Raw genomic sequence first — 24,622 nt, 5'->3', positions numbered from 1 at the left:
GGCTTCAGTCTGGAGCACGCGTAGAGGTAAGAGAGGAGTGAGGGTAGGGTTTTGCCAGCCAGAATCACCAGGTAGTAAAATCGGGGCCACTGAAAACAGATGCAAGAACCCTGGGCCAGTTGTGATCAAGTGAAGCGGAGTTCCTGATTCGTAATCGGGGACTGGGGAGGGAAACAGGGTCGTAACAGAGCCCCCTGCAGCCCCCACAATGCCACAACCTGGTGCAGGGCTGAGGGTGCCACCAGACCTCCGGCTGCTCACTCCTCCCTGCCAAGGCCAGCCAGAGACATGCCCAAGACTCGCAACCACCTTTCGCTATCACTCTCCAAGGCTTTACTATCCATGGAGTCAGGGCTTTAAGTGGGATGCAAAAACTGTGGGGTCTCTCACAGAGGCGTGGCTAATGTAATTAAGGGCGTGGCTTAAAAACACATAAGCTAAAAAATCTGCCCTTAGCATAGTATGCCGTCCGACTTGTATTTTGCTGTTTATGTCATTGCATCCAGATATATGATACAACAAGTAACATCATACCTGCAACAAGTCAGGACTATTGGCTTTGTCAATGGTTGTTAGTTGCATAAGACAAATAAACAGCAACTATGGCTTGTATATCATAGTGAAAAAGCTTCCACTTAAAGCCCTGGTGACACCACGACAATGTTGCTGCTCCTGCGTTTCAAAAAGAGAAGGGAAATCCAGAGAGAAAATGACTCTCTTTAAAGGATTCCTCTTCCCCTACAACGCTCACTTGGCATGACGTCATGCCATAACTTCTCCACTAGTGAGAAGTGAGCAGTGTGAGCACGCGCACATCGATGTGCCCACTGTCACGGCAGTCTGGGGAAAAAACGGACGCCTGTGCCAGGGCACAAAACAGAGCCCGATAGATACCCGTTTCAAGGCCCCTTTTAAAAAACTGCCGGTGCTCAGCACCGTGAGACCCGGCCCACTTAAAGCCCTGCATGGAGTCCTCCTAGGCGTAGAGACCGAAGGACACTCAAGACCAGCCACACCACGCATCAATGACTGTGACTTGGCGGCCTCAACTGCTGTACACACTCATTTTACTCTGACCCTTCTCTCACTAGCGCTTTATGGCAGCGGTTCTTCCATTTACCGCGTTTCAGAGTGCCTTATAAACAAATCAAATAATAAATACATGATGTTTGTAGGAACGTGGAATCTGACTGCATGGTTGCCCCCACTTTTTTCCTGGTGTTTTGCTGGTTTTTGACTTAGTTTGGCTGGGATCCTGCTATTCAGGACCCCAGCCTATCTGCTTTCTTCCTTTAGATTGATGACCAGTACTTTAGGTACACTCCAGATTGGATTCTGGGGAACCCTTATAAGTCTCTAGTATAATGTATACTATGTACCCTGGGCATAGGTACCCCAGAGGCCTACCAGGGGCTGCAGCATGTATCATGCCACCCCTGGGAAGCCATCCAAAATGGCACAACAGAGCAAGGTGGTGCATGCACCCCTTACTGAGATATAGGTTCACTATATCTCTCTGTATCACTGCACACATAAACCTATCAGTCACCCCTATGGCAGGCCTTACCAATCCTGAAGACAGGGTGCTGGATTTTATGTGAGAGGGTGCCCATGCATGAGCAGAACCCTTCCGGGGTTGTTTGTGATGCAGCCAAACCATATACTCTTAAGTGCATTATAACCAAACGGTTAATGCTAACTTTAGGATGACTGCACGGAAACATGTCGTGTTTGGTGTCAAACACCTTGGAATCACACCCCCACACCAGTAACTGGTGTAGGACTATGATCCCACCCTTCTAGAGTGAGGGTCATGACAGCACCGGTATACCCAGTACCAGCTAACAGAGCCCTGGCATCACAAAATGGATGCTGCCAGCCACAGACACGAGTCTGCCCTCCTGCTGCTGTACGAAACTCCGGCAGGGGAGGCCTGGACAATAGGTTTCCTGTCACAGGGAGGTGTCACCACATCTCAGACAGGCTTTAGTGTATTAGGGCTGGGTGGGTGCACTCCAAGAGTGCTCTGTAGTTCAGCACTGGGGGCACATTTGTTGTCCCTGTGCATAGTCCAGTTCAAACCGGTTGCAGGGGCTACCAGCCCCTGCTCTGGTGCAAAACTGGACAAAGGAAATGGGTGTAGCCACTCCTCTTTCCTGACCCTCCCATAGGTGGGTCCCCAGAGTATGTTCAACCCCTTCCTTGGATATAAAGAAGGAACCCCTGACTACGGGTCTTTAGATTACACCTGGACGAAACTCTGATGCTGAATCCTGTAACTTCGATGATCTACATTGAACTAGATGACTGAAGAATCTCCCTTGGAGTAAAGGAGTTACTCCCCTGCAAGGCAGGCACCAAAGACGCATCTGTCCGGTTTGCAACTCCGAAGCTCCCACCGGACTCCGAAGAATTTTGCAACACAGGAGGTGGGTTTCCGTGGTCTCTGAGGTCGATCTGTGCACTCAGCAATTCTGAGGCCTGTATCCCTCATGGAAGACTGTGCAACCCGAACCCCTGGACACCACAACCATTTGCAGAAGCATCAGCTTTCCAGCGACTCCTGCAGCTGAGCTTTGGGTTACTTGTAGCCCTGTCCCCGAGCAGCATTTGCACTGAAGATTGCCCGCTTACACTCCACGAGTGTTCCGTGAGCTGGACCTTTGTGTTTTCTCTCAAGGTCCCTTCACGATCCCTAGCCTGTCGACTGGTGGGTCTCTGTGAAGGCAACTTTACTTCTGATTGGGCTTACCTGGTTGCTCCAGACATGCCCTGACTTTCCATTGCTTGGGAGTCCCCAGGACCTTGCTGGGCTGCACCGAAGCATCTTTTCTCTTCCTGAGTGGATTGCTGTTGCCAAGGCTTATTGGGTTCAATCCGTGCACCAACACCTCAGCACTAGACATCCTTCATGGAGCAGCTGGAATCCAGCTCCTAGTTGTCCTCGATGCCCCCTGGTCCTCGTGGCTGCAGAGTCAAGCTTCACCTCTTCGAACCTGAAACACCCGACATTGGTAGGCATTCATCTATCGTGCCCCTGGTCACTGGCAAGTGACCCAGACTCTGTCCCCTCTGCTTTCAGGTTCTTCTGATCTTCAATCCAGGCTTGGATCACACCGGACACTTCTCTCCTTCCCGACAGCAGCACTTTGCAGCAGATCGCCATTGAAATCAAAGACGATTCCCGACACCATTTGACACCTATGCACCCGGCTTCCCTGGGTGAGGTAACTCGAGTACTCCGGTGCTCCCATGGGTGCTGGCCCTAGAACCCCCTAAATCTAAAGGGGTTTGCTCAAAGTCCTCTCCTGTGTCCTTAACTTCTAAAATTGCAACCACGACTTTCCCATAGTATAGTACGGGGCTCGTGGCTGTGTTCTCACACTGCACGCGTCCCCCTTGGGTCTCCTGTGTCACTACCTTGTGCGGTTCCTTGGGGTCCCAGCGATTCTACGTGCTCTAGGCACTGTGTCTAGTCAAGTCGTGGTTCTTATACCACTTTCTTAATATATGGTTTGGTCCGCCCCTAGGGCTCATTGTATATTGTGCTATTTACTGTCGTTTTAGAACTGCATTATTGTGTGTCTTGCTCTCCAACTTCATAAAGAGGTTAGTAGAGAGTGTTTAAAAATAAATACATTTATTTTATATATATACCTTGTGTGATTCTCCTTTCATTTAGTAATTCAAGAGGTTATAATCTGGTAAACCAAGCTGCTTTACACTCCTTCAAGACTTAGCCTGAAGGCGGCTCTCCATAGCTACCACTAGGATAGCTTTCAATAAAGGTTGTCTTTAAACCTATCATCAATAAGGGTTGTTTGGACTGGTGCAAGGTGCCCACTATAACTAGTAGACAGGATATGCCAGGCCAACTTCTCACAATGTTACTTTTGATTCTCCATTAAATCACATTTTCGGTGATCTCGGGACCACATCACCTTCCCCAGTATAGATGAATGTGAATGAAAAACAAATATGCAGACTTTTAACCATCACAGACAGTACTTAAACCCCCGCAGGGATGTGTGTAGAATCATTTCCACATGTTCAGTATGCTGTAACTTCTTTTTAAATAAGGGCTTACTTCCTGAGCTTGACCAAATGCTTTTACTGTTGTTTTTCATTATGTTGTTTCACGTGATCGGTGGGAATATTTTTGTTTGTAGTCTGTGAACATCACTTTTTTCCTATTCGTCTTTTCAAATATATTGTTGGATACCGGAGTCTGCCTAAGTCTCGCCAAGTGTTCCCGGGGTCTCCAGCCTCATCTCTCAGTGAACCCAAGTTCTACTTGGACTATCTATCAATTATTTGGTCATCTTTTACTGGAAAATATCAGTTTTTATCTATCATTTTCCAAAATGTACTTCTAGTTGAATCATTTACTCTGAGTCCAGGTCTTCCTCGTCACAGTCCTTACTCCACGAGTTGCTCTCCTTCTCCGCAGACATTCATTGCCTAGCCCTACTTAACATTACACCCAACATGGCACCCAAAATCCCACAATACCTTGGAGTCGGAAGCTGACATCACTTCCTCCTGTAATTAACCACACACAAGCAGTGTGAATCAAGTCCAATAATAAGGGGTCCTGGGAGGGAAGGAATTCAGGACTGAGACAATTAAGACATGGACCTGAGAGTAATGAAGGTTAGTGGTAAGTAATCGGGTCATTACCCCCTCATCCATCATCTTCATCCAGTTATTACTTTGTGAGTTGTTCTTCTCCACGGACATTGATTGCATAGCCCAACTTAAAACTACACCCAACAGAGTGCCCAAAATCCCACAGTGCTTTAAAATCTGAAGCTGACTTCACTTCCACCTGTTCTTTTCTTCTCTCCGAGACAGAGGTGCCTTACCGAAGTACGGTAAGCACATCTGTTAATGTATAGATGGAGCTGTAACGTGCTTTTTTGTTTCTCACATGCTTTTCTCACTGAGGTCTGCTCCAGTGATCTAGCGTTTTTAATTTAGGTAACGGTCTTACTGTCGTGAGGGCGGATGGGACCGGTAAGCGTCGGGTGAGCTTCTGTGGGGCAAATCATGTGCATAATTGTGCCTGGCACAAACATATTTATTAATTTTTTCACATTGGAAATGTCCCCTTTATTTAAGTGAAATTGCCTGATTTTTTAAATATGGTGGCATTGCCCTTTCTCACAAAGTGAAGAGATCTTAGGGCATATTTACAAATCCCTAGCACCACCGGAGCGTCACTTTTTCTGAAGCTCCGGAGGCATTGCTCTCTTCCCCATATTCACAAATAGGCATTAAGCCACTTAATGTGGCTTAACGCCACCTTGTGAATATGCCCCTTATCGCAGCAGTCCGCTGCGGCAAAGGGGCGGGCAATGGGTGTTGCTGTGGGCGTTCCACCGCAACACCCATTGCTTTTTGACGCTGCCCCATATTTACAAGGCTGGGATAGCGCCGAAAACTAAGGCCAGGTAAAACCTGGTCTTAGGATGGAGATATGAGAAGAAATTATTACTTTTGCTCTACTTATGTGTGCTGCAGCACACATGGAAACAGCAAATCGCCTTTAAAGATTGTTTATGTGCTGGAAGGTGTCCCTTCCTGCACATAAACAATCGCTCCTGCAGCACAGGCACCCTTGCAACATGGTGCGGGGGTACCTGCGCTGGCGCTAGGCAGCTTTTTTAGCACCAGCAATAGGGGAAATTAAAGGGTGTGCTGTATATGTGAAAATACGACACATTCCAACGTTTTTGAAAAAGTCAGAGGGCGGCATTGCCAAATGTGGCGTTACACCACTCTCCGAAATTTTCTTGTAAATATGCCCCTTTGTGTCTCTAGTAACCTGGCACAAGTTGGAAGTCTAGTGTTGTGGCCGACAATCAAGGAGGGATGACATTCCCCTCCAAGCGCTATGCCCCTGAAGGTAGAGGAGCCCTCTAATATATACCCCATCTACGCAAGACTTTCACAGAATGATCGAAGTTGGAGGAGTGATCTCACATCACCCCTACATGAAGCTACCTATCTGGGGCCACCCCTCAATACCACATCATCCGCCATCTTGTTTAAAGTCAGGTTCAGCTCAAATACACCCCAATTGAAAGAGGCGTTTTTGAAATAATACCAACATTTGTTAAGCGCACAGCTACCTCCGGAGAGGTGTCCCGGCGCTGGGGGCCGTCGGGAAGATTAAGCAAGCTATTGCCCAGAGTCACATGGTGCGGGGTTAACCTGCCGCTGGCGATCGAACAGTGAACCCCCTGGTCCGGAGTCAGGCACCCTGGCCTCTGCGCCACACCTCTTCCCCTTCGAATGCCCAGACATGCACACTGTGATTGCAAAAGACACCATACTCCAAGCGGTCGGGCTGGCTTTGCCAATGCTGGCTCCATCTCGCGGCAACCTCAGAGAGCTGGGTTTCATTAAGCAGCGCCTTTGTTAGTGTAGCCTTTGCTGTCGGCTCCCTACATCTGCAGCGCATTGTGGGGCCTCTAGCTGGCTGCCAGAGGTTGTAGTTAGCTCTGCTCCCAGGTGATTTGCTGCAGAATGTCTGATGTGTTCACTTCCCTCTTGTTGCTGTTTGGAAGCATTGTTTCTTGGCTTCGAGATCATTCCTCAGTTAAGTCTTCCTGTCTTGCAAATCCAGCTCCTCCAGTGAGCATTAACCCTTTGAGGCCCTCTGGCCTCAGAGCTCTGAATTGAAATTGCATTTATATGGGGCCTATTACCCCTGATAACGCTTTGTAGCACCAACATAATTGATTCGATGTAATCTATCTGGGTTTTGGGTTTTTTAGGGGGAGTTTTATCTAGCACGAACTTGACCCGAAGGTACAAGAGCGCTTTACATGAGCACCAGATGGGTTACAGATGGAGCTATCCATTTTTTTTGCTAGGCATGGGGATATTAAGTGATTTGGCGAGAATCATAGGATGTTGAGCGTTCCTGCCGAGACTTGAACCCGGTTCCCCAGCTTTGAGGTCGACCGCTCCAGCTGTTAGGCCACATCCTATCCCATCCTGTAGTTGTCCATGCATATCACAATGCCATTAAGAAAACCCTAGCAAAAGCTAAATACTGTCCCCGCATGAGCATCTACCACACTGCAGGGCGTGTGAATCTAGACAAGAGTCTAATAGTTGGATTTCCTCCACCATAGTAATTATGTGGCAGAGCCTTTCCGCCACATTTAGCACTGACTCCAGAAACCATAGGGCTCCCCATAACCACCCAACTCTAAACCAGGCTCTGGTCTGATAGTAAGCCTGTTCTAATCTACATTATTCAGGCACATACAAAATGCTGAAAATGAGTTTTCTCCATTGTTTTGTCACATCAGTACACATTTATATAATATAGGACAATCCATAATGTAAGGGGAATAAAAAAAAGGCCATCAGACAAATAGGATATTTTCAATTTTAGCACAAACTTCTTCAAGAATACTCTCTAATTTAATTTTTTGTATGTTCTTTCTTTGTAGCATTACTAGTGAGGCAAGATGTCAACCCTACTGGACACCAGCATGAACAGCCTTCAAATAGGTAAGCACACAAAGACGTCGATGGGCCTTAGATAGTCTGCAATCTCATTGTGTAGCACTAAATTGGGCCTAACACTAAATCGAGATCATACAGGCCCTGACTGCTTTACTCATTTCTTAGTCTGTGATGCTTTTTATTTTTATTTCAGAATATGTATTTTTATAGCATTAAAGTATTGTCTGTGTGCAAGCTTTCGGCACAATTACTTTGCTTGTGATAGTACGTTGTCTCTTTGCAATAATTTGTTGGCACAATTACTCCGCTTGATAGATTTTGTCAAATGTTATTGTTGTTTGCAAGAGCTGTAGACCTTTTAGAAAAGTGGTGCCATGGCTCTTACTGATCTCGTTTCAAACCCCCTTCCATCCAGTCTTCTGTTTTTAACGTCAGGCTCAAGAAATAATGAAGCCTGAAGATAGCCATTATGATATGAACCTGTTGGCTGGAAAACTGGCTAAAATAAGCACATGAGGCTCTTGTCCCTCCCCCACTTTTGTTATAAAGTGTTTATCGAAGGTTGGCTGATCACGACTGGTGTGAGTAGCTCGCCAGTCTCTACGTCGACTCGAGCCAGGAAGATCCGCTTGTTACTGGCATACAATGCGCTGATCTTGCCATAGGGCACACTGGCTTCCATAATCCAGGTGGAAGAGGGAGCCATGCCCAGGGCTGGATGTACGGAGGGATCTTAGCTCTCAAAGGCCATCACTGCTCAACCACAAGTGTGGCTCCCTCAAAAACCCCTTACCTTTGTTGACAGTCTTCTTTTGACTTTCAAATATCTGCTGCCATAGAATGGGCCTCCTAAGTGACGTCTTCCAAGAGACCAAATATTCGATTATCGATTACTCGGCCTGTGATCTCAAAGTTTAAAGAAATATTAGTTCCATTAGGATAATGGATCATATGACAGCTGAACTGACCATAACTCTTTACGCGATCAATGGATAGAATGTATATGTTACTCTAAACTCCAGGGCATAACTAATGCTTATGTGATGCCGTATGAGCTTGTATGTGAATATGAAGGATAAGAAATTAATTGGGCTAAATCTGCCATAAGGATGTCATAGGAAATTAGTACAACCGTCAATTAGTGAAGTGCAGATTGTGCGTGGTGAAGTGATGTGTGAGGGAAGACATTAGGAAACTTTCTATAGGACCTTATATTGAGCCAGCAGACATTGTGGTGTAATAACTGGGCCCACATGCGTCAAGTTAGATATAAACTTGGTGTTAGAGGGTTTTTCAAGATGGTAGTTCTCAGAAATTACCTATGTTATGCCACAAGAAAGAAAACTAAATGTTTTTAAGACTATAAGGAAAATCATGGGAATGCATACATGCATCTTACCACACAGGACCAAACACAATTTTTTGTGTCACTGTTACACAAATAATATGGTAAAGAACTTAAAATGTTCCAGATTACTATTACCTGACGGCATTGCAAACATTCACCCTACCATTGATATCAGAATTGTGAGGAAGTCTAGTCATGTTTCTGCTTCCGCTTGTCTGACATTCAAGATATGGATGCATGGGCGTCCGCAGAAATGTTTCCAGGGGGGGGCAAACTTTTTACTTCATAACCGTCCTCCGACATGATTGAGCACAAGTATTAAATACATTTAAAAAAAAATCTATAACCACCTCTCTCTCTCCGTTTTCTGCTCTTCTCCCTTTCCCTTCTTCGGAAGTGAGCAGAGCCCATTGTTATGTGAGGTCACTCTGTTTAGGTCTCGCCTGACCCAGCGCATGCGCTGGTCTGGCGAGACTTATTGAGAGGGCTCCAAAAAGTGCTACCAGGCCAGCCTAGAGCTACAGTGCATGTGCGCGGGCACGCGCGCCGCGCTTTACCGCAATTACTTTCACTTTCGCGGCCGCACGACCGCTTTGATGTTTGCACGTGATCGTGATCCCGATCACTTTCTCGGCCGCAGGGCCGCTTGACATAGCCAATAGGTCTTGCTTTTGGGACCTTATAAGTATTTAGTTATGCAATTGTTGCATGGCTAAACACTTATAAGGTCCCAAAGGCGAGACCTATTGGCTATGCCAATGCTTGTTTTTTGTTGTGAGCCCTGCAGGATGCTCTGCGTTTCATTCATGCAGGGGCAGGGCTCCCTTCACACCTCACCCCAGTTCAAGTGTCTGCCTAATGCTGTTATCATGCAGATGCAGCGATTAAGCTAAAAGAAAGAGATAAAGGGAAAGCTAATCACGGCCACAAACCCTGCCCTGCCCAGTCTGCAGCACCTCAAAGGGATGCGGTGTCATGTTGCCATTTCAGCCCATGGCAGCCGGGCCCAGGAGAGGGCTCCCCCCTCACCCCCCACCCCGCCTTGTGTCTTTCACAGTTCACCAAATCTGCGAAACAAAGGGAGGGGGTTGCCCACCTGTAACTACAAAGGCACCATTTCAAAAGCATGATGGACTCGTGGGGGGCCCATTCTAGTTAGACAGCCGCGAGGTCCAGCTGCCCACACTGCCCATGCCTAGCGCCGGCCCTGACTGGGCCTGCACCAGCGATCCAGGGGGGGGGGGGGCAAGTGCCCCCTTTGCCCCCCCGTGCGGACGCCCATGTATGGATGTGCCCCTTTTTAGAAGGAAGAAGGCAACTGCTTAGGTTTCCCCATCGTTTCTCACTCCTTGAAGAGGAAGTGGTACAAGAACCATGTATAGAAGAAAAGAGATTTGTAGAATAACGACACATTCTACGGAACGATTTTGGGGCATATTATCAAGGAGGTTTTAAAATTATCGCCGCTTTAGTGGCAGGAAACTGCTGCTAAAGTGGCGATAATGGGCTTGATAATATGCCGCAGAGAATTCCAATAGAAGCCCATGTTCACACCAGAACCTTGGCTTCTATGGGAATTCTCTGCGGCATATTATCAAGCCTATTATCGCCGCTTTCAGCTGCAGTTTCCTGATGCTAAAGCGGTGATCCTTTTAACACCGTCCTTGATAATATGCCCCTTCCTTTTCAGCTGCCAGTGGTGGCGTGTCCTCACAGCAACTCCTGAAAGAATTAGAGACTGGGGCAAATTGATCCCTCTACAACAAGCTGGGTTTTGCAATGGTAATCCACATGTGATCAGTGTGTGGGTTTAGGTCATCTCTATAAGAAGTCGGCTAGACATCAACACGGGCTGGCTTGCTGTTTGGTCAGCTTTAGGGCAGAGTTTGATTAGGTTGGCATCAGCAGCAGTCCATGCAGGCAACAGCGGTGGGGCCGTGTATCGGGGGGATTCCGAGGGACGATGCAGAGGGAAAATGATTTATTTATTTAATTTCCCCTCTGCATCGTCCCTTCGAATCCCCCCTTACACGGCCCCACCGCCCCACTGCTGTTACCTGCATGGACCGCAGCTGGTTGGCCTATGCCTAGGTTCAAGCCGGAGGCCAGGAATATCAAGAGGTATCTGAGGTGTGTTATGGAGCTGTACATTGCCAATAACAATCTAATTCAAATAGAATAGTTAGCACCAATTGGCAATGGGATATTGTAAGTTTTCATTCTTACACATCTTATTTGGCTAGCCACTTTCTGCTGCATGGAGTCGCTGCATTTCATGCAGCCATCAGACAGACGCGGTGTCTAATACAGTAGACTGTGGTCTCTGTGCTAGCGGATTTCATCGCAAACTCGACCACCTTGGGTAGCTTACAGTAGAGTCTTGTGCATATCAGATCCACCTCAACCATGTGCAGGGTGGGGCTATCTAATGCACAAAGGTTGGATAATGTGACATCTTATTGCTCTTTAGAGACTACGAATGTGGAAGCTCCAAGAGCTGCATGAGGGTTATTGGGGTTTAATAATAGCATGAGAGTTTTTGGTGCTGTTTACCAAGGATTGCAAACCCAAAGATCTCTTGATCATCACCCTATGCAGCACTATTAGCTGGAAAGCCCCAACACATGAAGGCGGCGTAAGGAAAAATAGACATAGAGTTCTGGTTGTTTGACTATTAACCCGCATTGCTGTGACGTGTTTGGAATTTGACATCAAAATTGTTTTTTGTACTTTTTATACTGCACCAGAGTTTGACATATGTACAGAAAGTACCATGTTCAACACTGTTCTGACTTGTCAAAGAAATCTAAGCGCTTTACTGCAAGATGTCATGCTGCAAACATGACTCATCGAGCTAAGCAGAAATAGTGGTGTGGGCTGCAGCCTATGAGTTCAGGCCAAGTCGGTCTTTCATCATTCTCAGGTCGATAAACTCAGTACCATTAAATTAGGCATGACGCAAACATATTACTTACAGTGCTTAGAAACGCTAAGAAACTGTGGTATAAAGTGCTATATAAAAACACATTAATATCATCATGCCATTTATCAACAAATGACACTATAGCGATTAGCATTACAAGTGGTATTGGAAAAACAACTAGGTGAAGCAATGTGGAAACAGCTATGAGTGGGGCGTGGTGTGATTAATTTAAAATACCACATAGGCAAGTTTCCAAGATACCACCCAACGAGAAGGTGCACCTTGTAAGTGGGCAGGCTGTCTTTGTTTCAAAATATTGAGATTAAATGAAAGAAAGGATATAATACCAATGGGCTAAAGGAACCCCAAAAGGTACCCGGGAATCAATATTTTGTCCAGGGAATAATGCTGTATAGCAGCCCTCAGGGGATCTTAGCCCCATACGTTTGAGAATTTGTACTTCAGAGGCTTGCTTAAAGATGTGCACCTCTAGCTAGTTAAAGGCTGAAATTATCCACAACTGATCAAAACTATTATTTTAACCTATACTGATTCATGGAGAAATACAATGAGTTTTGCCTTCAGATGGAAGCAGCTATGCACATGTGTCTAATCTTTGAAACAACTGTAAAGTGCTTATTCAGTTTGCATATCTTAAAGCCGCTGTGCATTGGTCATACATCCCAGTCTGACATGTCCATGGAGTGGTTTTAGCTCCAAAGCATGCTATTTATATTCACCCTGTTAATGCCCTTTTTCCAGGATATGGTACTTCAAATATTTTCCTTCTGGAGTCAGAGTGAGTGGCCCTAGAGGAAGCCGCTCCCATTCTTTCAGTATACAAGATGGGGGTGTGGGCGGGGCTTCCAGAACAGCTGGTGAATGGCAGGAAGCCCCTACAAAGCCCTGTTGTAAGTCTCCCTTCCTCTTCCACTCACATACTATTTTGGGTCTGGATGCTTTACGCTGTCCCTCTGTAAAGCGTAGGCCATGTCAGCGGTGAGTCGGTGGTATGGGAAAATATGGGCAGGCCCCTACGCCCCCGAGGATGAACATTCTGAAAGGGGCATTTTAGGTCGACAAGAGAACCAACCTTAAGTCATTCGAGGGATAAGTGCAGCATTAGTATATTAAAGTGGGACAAGAAGGGTGTGCGGTGATGGTGGTCTGCTTTGCTAAAGTTCTGCTGTGCTGATGGACAATAAGTAGAGACACGTATAGGTTTTGAAAAGACGTAACATAGCACACTCCACTGTCCACGTAACAAATGATTATCCACGACAACCTTGACATTCATTGATTTTATTGGCTGAATCAGAACATTTGAATGCCGACACGTGTTTCGCTCAGGCTTCACGTGGCAATGAACTTTCTCAAGGCTGCAGTACATTCGCTAAGTAAGAAAGAAGTATAATAGATAAAGAGAAATACAATTTTCTCAATAATATGGAAGACTGTATTGTGTTATTTGTGGACAAACATCAGCCAGAAAGGTCACATATGTCAGCAAATATGTGAAATGTCATCACACATCTTAAGATGTGATTTCTATATGGGATTAGAAATAATATCCACATGGCCTGGTGGCATGCCATAATGTGGTTAGAAAGACAAATTGCATTTAATTTTCACAATTTAGTTCATTAAATTATTTTAGCATTCAGTGCAATCCTTACAAAAATTATCCGAACAACAGTACAAAAACATTAAAAGAGATAGCGGCTAGAATTCGCTTTTGTGCTTATGGTGCCAGCTGTTGCTGTCTGGGTAGAGTTGCTCGGCTGTTGTTTATGACTGTTAGATTGCATACTTCTATATAGTGCTATTCATGCTGCAGGACAGCCTGATTTACTTCCGTGAAGGGTTGGAGTAACCCCCTGGAGTATTGGCAGGGGAATGGAACACAGGTAAACATCATGGAGTGTAGGAGAAGGGGTATCTCCACGGAAAAAAATGTTCTCCCTATGGGGAGAAAAATAAAAATAAAATACAATTGGGGTGGGTGATAAATTCTGCTCCTCCGGCGGAGTTTGTGGAGTTTTGGCCACTCCGTGTTACGCTTGTAACGTGGAGCTCCGGCAAAACTGAGCCAACTGCCACGTGGCAGACTTTTTTCTCATGTGCAGCTCGGCAAATGTAAGTTGGTGAACACGAGCGAGAATTGCCATCTCCTAGCAAGACTTTCTGGTTCTAGGAGGGGACCCGTTGAGATTTTCTCAACGCAGGTGGTCGCTGCCGTGAGAAAGCTGCTGCTCGAGTAGAATAGCTACTCAAGCAGCAGCAAGGAAGCAGCGCCATCTGGCGCACCACATGGTGCTGTTCACATTCATATTGCAGCACGGAACAAGCTCTCAGTGCTACAAATCAGCCCGAGCAGCGTGACGTGCCGATTTCCGCCCGTTCGCAGAACTCCGCAGAATCTCACAGTTTTCATCCAATGCCACGCAATTCCGCGGAGTGAAACTCCACAAGTTCTGCCCACCCTTAAATAAAATGTGCATTTGCACAACAACCTTCCTGCTCCAATGTGTTCAACTCAACAACAGGTAAAGACAACGGTGTGTACAACTCCACACTGGGGAAACACCAACTTAGAAAATGTCAAATGACCTTCCAAGTTGGAGGCATTGAAACCTGTGACTTAAACATCATTCTATGCATAGTACAGGGAGTGTATGTGAATTCCCAAAGCCCACGAATCTACTCGTGCATGGGGGTAATGTGTGAGTGTAAGATTTGTGAGTTTTCTCTGTGAATTTTACATTCCCAGGTCTACCAAGACCCCTAGCAGATGGACTGACTGGCACAGCTGCGGTATAGGTAGAGGCCGTGCTTATTACAAAGGACAATAAGTGCTGGGCCCCCAAATTTTGGCTATAAGCCAGCTGCCAGAGCTACGAATATTGAGGGTGCCGAATACCAATGCTGCATAGTCTTGATTCCATTTCATGCCTCTTTAATCCATCACAAGACATGCCCTGTCCTTTATCTCACTGAAGAAAACCATCAATCCAGAATTAATTAGTAGATTTATTGTATAATTAAGCAGCACAGCAACAGGAACAACTGATCCCAAGACAGCTCCAGTACAACTCGCCAGTCTCAGTCCAGATTCTTGCAGGTTCTTTTGCATCCCTACTATCTCCTTTTGTCACGTTTTTTTGGGTCTTTCTCTATCCTTCTTCTTTCCCCCATGCGTTTTTTTCTCTCTGTCGTTCTTGGTCAAAATCTGATGAGGAAAAGTAAGAGCTGGTCCCAAAAAAGTAGTGCCAGCAACTACTGGCTCAAATTGAGTACTGGGCGTAGGGTGAGATGACCTGCCCCCTTTCTATGATGCACCCCACAGAAACAACCATAAAGCACCTAAGCCCCACATGGGTTTCGCCATGTAGGTTGAGTTGGTGTTTGCCCACTTTGCCTTCATTTTAATAAAATTGGCTATGCCATGACCATGTTGTGGCTGGTCCATTTGTCAGAGAGGAGAAGGGCAGCCATGTTTTTTTCATCCTGATGTATGAGACAGCTTTTAGGACCAAGGAAGTGCCCTTTCAGATGATGCCCATGTACCAGATGACCGGATATGAGGTGATTATGTGGTGGAATATGAAGATGTTTGGTTGTCATTGGAAGGCATCTGTCCAGAGGTGATGGAGGTTTCAAGGAGTTTATAATTGCATGACTGATTTTCACACTTCAGACCAGACCTGCCAGTAAGGTAGCTCAGCGAGTTCTGTGCTCGCTGTTGTGAGTTCATTATGCTCTGCAGGTGGCCAGTTCTAATCCTGTCACGGTTGACTCAGCCTTTCTTTATTCTGAGATCAGTCAAATGAGTGCTGATTTCGACTGGGTAATAATAACTCTGTGTAAAAGTGTTCTACAAAAGTGCTTAGGGTGGCAACACTGTAAACAACTGGCTGTCATATCATGGTGACTAGGTTGTTACCCATATTTCGCCAAGGCAAATGCGCTGGCCGAGTCAGATTTCCAACATGGGATTTTCTCACGTGGTATCTTTTAGGGGGGTCACTATGACCCCCACCCCGTGGGTAGTTTTGAGACTACTACCTGCTGCTTTCTATGTTGACGCGCAGGTCTATCACTACAATAATGCACCAGTGCTGATGGTGATGCTGTTGTCGGTATCCCACTGATTGCTGATGCTAACCTACTGAGCGCCATCTTGGAGGTCTCTGAGGATGGATTTTGACTGAGTCTTGGGAGCTCTAACAGGTGGATACAAGTTTGATCCTGTCAGCAAGCCACTTGTAAACCACTAATGACAGTAGCACCCCAAAAAAGAGGCCTAGGCAGGGATCTACCATTTGTATTTGTTTACCCTGCCAAGCTGTGCATGATTCATTGCTTCACTGCCTACTACACGCCCTACTGCAATAATGTGTCCATTGACGTCCATCTTGAGGATGTCTTTCCAGCATTGTGCAGACCACAGGAGCTCCACATGCTTTGCAAGTAGATTCACTGACCACCATTTCCAATACTTCTCTAAGCAGCAAGAGGCGGGTTAGTCTGGATTGGGAGCTATATAAACCGAGATTAGCAAATCTGTACCATAACCAATGTCTTTAATTAACGATGAAAGGAAACCTGGGGCCGTATTACAGATGATGGCGCTGGTGCTAATTGTCGCTGTGTGCCAGAGTATGTTTGTGTTTATGTGCGTTTGTGCGCTAATAGAATGTGCACACAGATGCAGACACTCATAAACACAGAATTCAAAGTCTGCGCCAACATCACGGCGCATTACAGACCGATTCTCTGTAATTCCATCGGGCGCATACCCTGGCGCACAGCGACAATTAGCGCCTGTGCCGTCATCTGTAATACGGCCCCTGGTATTCTTTGAAACTAGTGATGTACTGAACCACTGGGACTGACAACACCAGACCCCAAAGGGTCTATTGAATCCTCTCCGTGCTTTAAATCAGAGCTTAATTTGAGCTGGTGGTTTCCGGTGCTCGCACCAGCACTTATTTGTCAACACCAGTGCTTGTGACAGCCTGCCACAAGGTGGCGCTGTTTGGCTAATTTAGCGATGATCCCAACAACAATGGATTATTAATTCAACATACATTAAAAATTACTTACCTGTCACCCAAGCCATTCTTATAGCTTTGAGGGCCTGGAATACTCCGAATTGTCACACTTGTTGGAGTGTGATGGCTAGGTAGTTGTGTTGTTACTTTCATTGGCAGCGCTGGCAGGGGCAATGAATGGTGCAAGCTGCAGTGGCCTCCTGACAAAAGCAATGGCACTTACGTTTTTTTTACAAATTAAGCACTGCTTTAAACCCAGGGAATCCTAGACCTGAGGGCTTCCCCCCAATGACTACTTCCGCCACGGACTCCCTCACTACCACCCTTTAACAGTGCCCCTCAAGTCTCCATAACCACTCTCTCAGATGCATTCAATTAGTTTTATTGCATCATTCATATCAGTGTAGGGTGTCACTTTACATCACACACACTACACAGAGACAATCAGAGGTGTGTAAATCAATCAGCCATGGCCCGTGCAGGTAAGAGCGGGGAGACGGCAGTGGGGCCAAGTGAGGGGTGATTTCGACAGACAATGACAAGGGAAAATTAAATAAATAATTAATTTTCCCTCATCATCGTCTGTCGAAATCCCTCCCCACCCGGCCCCACCGCTCTTACCTGCACGGGCTGCGGTTAAAATCAATGTATAGGAAATGTTACGTACATCAGAGGACTACAAGGTGTAGGAGTCACATGGCATACGTACTGGTAGACAGTATAGTTTAAGAGTGCTTGGTTTGGAGAAGCACAAACTCTTTAAAACATAACTGCATGGTTGAGGGTTCTCTTTAATAATCAGACTTGATTTCTATCCAAATGAGCCCTTTTTCCAACTTTAGGATATTGAAAGACTGGGGAAAAACATATCACTCTAATCTATTAATTGTAGTTTGCATGCAGCTCTTTAATGACGGTTAATACCTCACAGTTCTATTTTAGGATTTTAACTGCAAGTAACAAAAGGATCTCTCAGACATAAGCAATAACCCACTGACCTAATTACATTGTGTACACTTTGTGATTTGCATGGACACGTTCTTTGCAGCAGGCATATTAACCCACTGGGCTACCTTTCCATGAGTCAAACCTTCCACTAGACAAACCTCCGATCTCACTCTAGAAAGAACATTAATCACCGGAGTTATCTTGCCATTTTTATTACAGCCTGAAAATTGCTAGAGGCCAGGGATGTGGTAGCAGGTGCTTTTCAAACCATAATAAACTTGCAAACAGGCTTCCCCCACCTGAAGTGCGCGGCCGCTGCTAACGCACCGCTTGCCCCGCCCTAGAGCCGGCTCTGCATGTGCATGCCGGGCAGCCATCTTTTAACGGGTTGAAAACTCATTTGAAGATGTATGCATAGGCAGTCATATTTGAATGGAATTAAAATCCATTAAATAATGAACAACATTTGAAGTATCTGTGCAGGGGTACCTCATTACAAGCTGCAGTGAGAGCCCTGTTTCTAGGTCTGGAGTGCTGCCGGGCTCTCGCAGAATAAACAAAAATGTGCAAACTTTAAAAAAAAAGTTAACACCATTGTGGGCATTCAAGAGGACTATATTTTAGGCAGCAGTGTTCATGGTGCGCTGGCAGAATGCTGTCATCCATGGGCTGGCCCATTGCCCATGCTGTGTGTTGTGGAGTGGGGGGAGGGAAAGCAAAACGTGTATGACACAACAACACACTGACAGAAGAAGATGTCTGGGAGACCCTCCTATATCTTTTGTATTAATTATATGTATCATCTTATCAATATTAAAAGATCTTGGATAACACCATATCTTAAAACAAACATTTTCAATTTAGTAAACAATAACTGGCACAATTATAGTTTCTGTGCATTTTATTAGCCTAACGAGTGGCGGGATTAAAAATAAATTTAAAAAAATAAAAGACTTACCTGGTGCTGCCGGCTGCATCGTTCTCCTCTTTTCCTGGTCTCAGCAGTCACTGGGACAGCATCACAGACTCCCTATCCAATCCCCACGCTGCTCTCATGCATGAGAGCAGCGTGGGTATTTGCCAGAGCGGGCTGGATTAACGCTCGCACAGGCACAGGCACAACCCAGCTGTGCAATACAGCTGGGTTGGAGAAACCTAAATGCGCATGTCAGTTTGGCCAGCGGGGCGACGATCCTCCGCCATTGCGGAGGAGCCGCTGCAGAACTAGACCATGGCATAAACCATGCATGCAGATGCACAGTGTTATTATGCTATTTATTGCCATTCTTCCGGGAGAGGAGGGGCATCATAACCCATATTACACTCTGCACATCTGAGTATAGACTATGTCTATGTAGGGAGTAGGATACACTGTTGTAGAGTTACACATGAATGTATGTGACTTGTGTACATGTGCACACAACATGCATGTTTGTGTAGGTTACCCATGAGTCATACTCACACACAGAGCTTTAAGTGGGACGAAAAAACTGGGGGGTCTCAAAGGGGCATGGTCAATTTAATTAAGGGGGTGGCTTAAAACCACATAAGCTAAAAATCTATGCTTAGCATAGCGTGCCGCCTGACTTGTATTTTGCTATTTCTGTCATTGCAACCAGATATATCATGCAACAAGTAACATCATTCCTACAACTAGTCAGGACTATTGGCTCTATCAATGGTTGTTAGATGCATAAGATAAATAAGCAGCAATTATGGCTTGTATATAGGATTGAAAAAGCTTCCACTTGAAGCCCTGGTGACACCCCGACAGTGTTGCTGCTCCTGAGTTTCAAAAAGAGAAGGGAAATCCAGGTAGAAAATGACTCTCTTTAAAGGATTTCCCTTCCCCTACAACGCTCACCTGTCATGACGTCATGACGTAACTTCTCCACTAGTGAGAAGTGAGCAGTGTGATCACTCGCACATCGATGTGCCTGCTGTCACTGCAGTCCGGAAAAAAAATGGATCGCCTGTGCCAGAGCACAAAACAGAGCCAGGTAGAGACCCGTTTCGAGGCCCCCTTTAAAACACTGCCGGTGCTCTATGGAAATTCACAAGGGCATATTATCAAGACCATTATCGCCGCTTTAGCTGCAGTTTCCTGCCGCCAAAGCGGTGATAATGTTATCGCCGTTCCTTGATAATATGGCCCAAAGTCTTTAATTCTTCCAAGGTCAATATATTCTGTACCATTACATTGAGGAGTAGCCATGTGTGTTATTTACAATGCATACAAACAAGCAGTAATGCAGTGTGAACTGGTATTCAAGAACAGGGTACTCTTTATTATTAGATGAAAAAAGTCCCAACTTGTGTGTGTGCATGAATGTAGATTAAACTTTACTGACTTGTAGATCACTCCATAGGAGTTCATGTGCTTTCACATGCCCATTCTAGTCCCTAGAGAGAGGGCCCAGGCATTTGTCTGAAACAGCAGATGCTAAAGGCTGAAAACAGTGCTTAATTCGTAAAAAAAAAAATATCGGACTGGCCGCAGGTGGGGGTGGGGGAGGGTGCACGTGGAAAACACTGCAGCTGCTTTTGTTACAAGTGGCTGAAACCAGCCCTGGTAACAAAAACGGCCCCCAGGGGTCCTCACTCGGGCTCCACCCTGATGGCGCACCGGGGAAACGCCGGTGCCCGCTACGGCCAGTCCGGCCCTGGTTCCAATTTATAAGTCTTCCACTGCAAGTGACCTCATGGTCGCAGGTTCAAATACAGAAGGGTCTACTCAGCCTTTCATCCTTGCAAGGTCAATACACTGAATACAAATTAGTTCTATAATAATAAATCCTTAGGGTGCTCATGTGCTTAAAAAATGCAGATCATGTTATTTTATGGTACAAGAATATTTTCCAAGGACTGTTAAAATTCTATGCCTGGCCCTGTTCTACAGTCCATCCACCGCTACCCCCCTCTTTCTAACAAAACCTCACACATGTGTGCCTCGGAACCTTACTTACATGTAGAATATTGACTCCAAATAAAGTGCATTCTAACATTGGTGACTGCAGTTCAGGCCCAATGCAATTATGAGGCAGAGGATGACCAAATTATGTGGCAAGGTTGACTTAACAATGTAGCAAAAAAAGTAAACTAAGCAACATAATGTGGCACATTGTGTAATAGGACTGTTTCATTACTTTGTAACTTTCGCTTAGATTAACACTGTCTGGGAAAAGGTTTCACCTCATTGGTACCAGTTTAACACCCAAATTCAGTAATAAGCAACCAAAAGACAATCAGTCAACCTTTGCCAAGGGCCCGTGGCGTAATCCCTGAGTTTGGTAGGGGTGGGAAGTAACAGACGACGACGAGCAGGGGGAGAATACAATAAACAAAAAAGAAAACGCTCCTTGTGCTCACCGCCGCCCACAAAAAAAGTGATGCCCAGGGACCGCACCCCACACCCCCAGCTATACCACTGCAACCAGGCGCGCAACACCCATTGGGCTGAAAGGGCTTCAGCCCCCCACACATCCCCATTGAGTGGATCAGCCCGGGCAGAGACAGCTTCCTGGGCACATACACACAGCCGCACCCGAGTACTTCACTGGTCTTTAAAAGACCATTTACTTGCTAACAAGGCTTTGTTGTTTTTTTCACCCCTTCTTAGAGCCCCTGCATCTCCACTCTGACCATCGCTGGAAGTATTACCCCCCCCCTCCCCGAAATTTTTAGTAGCCCCTACCCGAAATGTGGCTCTAGTTGCGCCTCGGACTGCAAGGGCCTTCCAATGCATGGCAACAAGCGTCGAATAGGACACGTCACAATGCAAACATTTACAACGCATGCTTTTACAACGCGGTTTTTACATCGCAACATCCATTACAACGCATGATTTTACAACACATGCCATCACAACACATTTTTTGAAACTACATTTACAATGCATTCCATTACAGCGCATACCATTACAACAAATACCATTACAATGCAAAATAATTTTAGGGTACCAGTGAGGTAAGTTTTGGATAGTGTAGGGGTAAAATTACTATTCCCACTCCAGTGAGTGCAACAGTAGGGTAAGTGTTGGATAGAGTAGGGGTAAAAATTTGTGTTCCCATGTACCCCCAAACCCATACCCACCCTAAAACTAAAAAAATTCCATTACTTACCTTATAATGCATTGTAATGGCATGCGTTGTAGTGACATGCGTTGTAATGGCATGTGATGTAAATGCAGTCGCGTTGTAACACCAGCGTTGTAAAGGTAGTGCGTTGTAATGACTGCGTTGTAATGGTTGTTTCCCCATGCGTCACCACAATTTTAATAATTTTGATTTGTTTGAGCTAGAAACAACATTTGTTGGTTAAACTCTGCAGATTATGCAGCAATTGAGGGGTTATTTGGCAAATGCAGCAAATCCACACCTATACACGAAAACACATAATTTTAGTGGTCCTTTTGTCTTTATGTTCCCTACTTAAAGTGCGTAAGGCCCCAGGCTATTGTTCTAACAAGCTGTAGAATTGAGCCAAACTCGCAGGGATTTCGTGCATTCATTCGCATGAAGTTTAGAAGCACTTGGCTAGTTGCAGACGACGATAAATGTTTCAGAAAGCTTTTAATGCATCAAAGCTAAACTATAAAAGCATTTACAGTGATTGAAGGCTGGGGGTGAGTACGCTGCATGCATACATGCGGCCCGGTGAGTACCCAGGATGTTTGACCTGTGCACTCTCGCCGACATATTTTCAACATTCCATCAGCCCCTATAGGAAATGAGCCTGATTGTTTTGAACAATATGGCGGATATGGCATCAGCATGGCGCGAGGCTGCGCTGGCGGCCGCTGGGAGGCGCGGGGCCCGCGCGAGGCCTGCCGGGCCTGGCCCACGTCTCAGGCCTGCCCGCCGCGGAGGGATTTTTTGATCCAGGCTCCGGTTGCCTCGCGCCAGACGCTGGGGTTCAGAGGTGAACGTCTACGTCGCCTCTCATACAGATGTTTCCAATTACCGAGGCATTTCCAAGGTTTGATTTCACTGACAGGGGGCCAGAGATTAAATCGCTGGAGCCCCAGAGGCGCTCTTGCTTTTGAGTCGTAAAATATTCAGTAAAATAGTTCATGAGGCTCGATGCACTTATTACTATAAACACACACCTTAGTATGCTAATTACTATAAACACATGACTCCTTTTCCAGCACTCTGGCATTGAGTACGTATTGTATTGCAGAATTTATATAGCGCCTCACAGCCTTCATTAGCATCTGGATTTTGTGGGCGCCCTTTCGGAATGCCTGATTGATGGGGCTGTGAGAACACCACCACCTACCTGAGCTATGTCAAGAGGTCAGAAAATTAAAGTATTCACTCGGCGCTTGCACTAGCGGCGTGGGAACGTGCATTAAACCGACCTCTACAAATGTATATGGTCGACTTGTTTGTTTGTCTAGGATGTGGGCAGGTCTTGGAAAGTGGCAAAGCACTTTACATTATGTTACAAATGAGAAAGATAAAATATTGTAAGAGAATTCAGATAAAAAATAAGTAGAACAGAATATCCCACAATAAACCAGGTCAGTGGCCAAAGGTGTGCACACTATGGATTGTACACATATAGCAGTGGAAAATCGCATATTTTGGGGTAAGAAGCAGTACGCTGCCCGGCTTAAAGTGCTTCAGTGACTCATCGGGAGAAGGAAGCGCTATATAAATGCAACTACAATACAATGCATACCATAACCAGAGCCACTAGAATCATGCGTTAGGGAAGGGCCAAATTATGCAGCAGGATTGAGTACGTAGCGAGAAAAGTCAAATTATGCGGCATTATGTGACACATTTTTTATAGTATTACTTCATTATTTTGTCATTTGTAAACTTGTTAATACTTTTCGGGCTTTAGTCTCACATCATTAGTACCAGTGAAACACCAAACTATAACAATAAGCTACAGAACGTGACCAGTCAGGTTTACAAAGAGCCTTCCACTGTGCGGCGACAAATGCAGCTGGGTTTTTAATACATTTTGAACCATTTTGAGTTAGAAACATAATTTTTCTTAAAATCTGCAGATTATGCAGCAGATGATGGATTATGCAGCAAATCTATTATTATGTGAAAATCGCCACAGCCGCACAATCACATAATTCCAGTGGACTTGATTGACCATAACCAATAAACAACCAAGTACAGCAATAAATATGTTGGCACACTAAAAACAATTTGGAATAAAGTAAAATAATGTATGTATTTATCACTCTTAGAGAATGCAAGCTTTGAAAGTCAAAAACAATTAGTACAGACACAGAACCATCAGGGTGTGAGGTGTTGTAGCAATATTGAGAATCATGTCCTAATACATGGAGCCATAGAATTCCAAACCCCAGTGGCACTCCAGAAATGAACAGTCATAGAGTTTTTGGGGGCTATTGTTTAAGTGCGGGTCCATACAGCGGCGTAACATAGAAGTATTGCCCCCCCCCACCCATGCAGAATGTGATCAGGGTACCCTGAGTCTCCCATACCTCACAGATATTCATGGACCCTGGTCTGAATGGGGTCCCCTTGAAGGGATGTGGGCCCCATGGAAGGTTGAGGCCTGAGGGGCCTGCGTTACACCCGTGTCTGCTCATATGTACACATGGCTCAAAGCAGCACAAAGAATTCGTTTGATTTACTTACCCTCATAAAAGTCTGCAGGCGCAGTGAAAAATTGTGTAATGCCTCACAAGCGCCAGCCCAACCCTTAGTAAATCTAGGCCCCACTAAGAAAGCTAGTCTGTGCAGTGACTATGTTAGGGAGATAGATTGAAGCGCCTTGAAGGCAATGCAGGCCGGCTTATAGACAGAGACAGCAGGGGCGGCTCTACGCTCATGGTGGCCCTGTGCAGGAAGCGTAGGTAGGGGGCCCCGG

At 45.7% G+C, this 24,622-nt stretch overlaps 1 protein-coding gene across 1 annotated transcript in view; it reads left to right on the top strand.

The window, feature by feature from the left end:
- The window catches only part of LOC146863287 (heat shock 70 kDa protein 12B-like), a 209,444-nt gene that overhangs the window by 34,248 nt on the left and 150,574 nt on the right, over positions 1 to 24,622 (top strand). The window contains exon 2 of the mRNA XM_085642702.1: positions 7,470 to 7,530. Coding sequence (XP_085498828.1) covers positions 7,488 to 7,530 — 43 coding nt within the window. The 5' untranslated portion in view covers positions 7,470 to 7,487. The remainder of the gene's footprint in view (positions 1 to 7,469; positions 7,531 to 24,622) is intronic.

Source organism: Triturus cristatus, chromosome 2_2 (assembly GCF_964204655.1).
Source record: "Triturus cristatus chromosome 2_2, aTriCri1.1, whole genome shotgun sequence".
Taxonomy (NCBI): domain Eukaryota; kingdom Metazoa; phylum Chordata; class Amphibia; order Caudata; family Salamandridae; genus Triturus; species Triturus cristatus.
The sequence above is the reverse complement of the archived record's forward strand: the minus strand, read 5'-3'. Positions and strand labels throughout refer to the sequence as shown.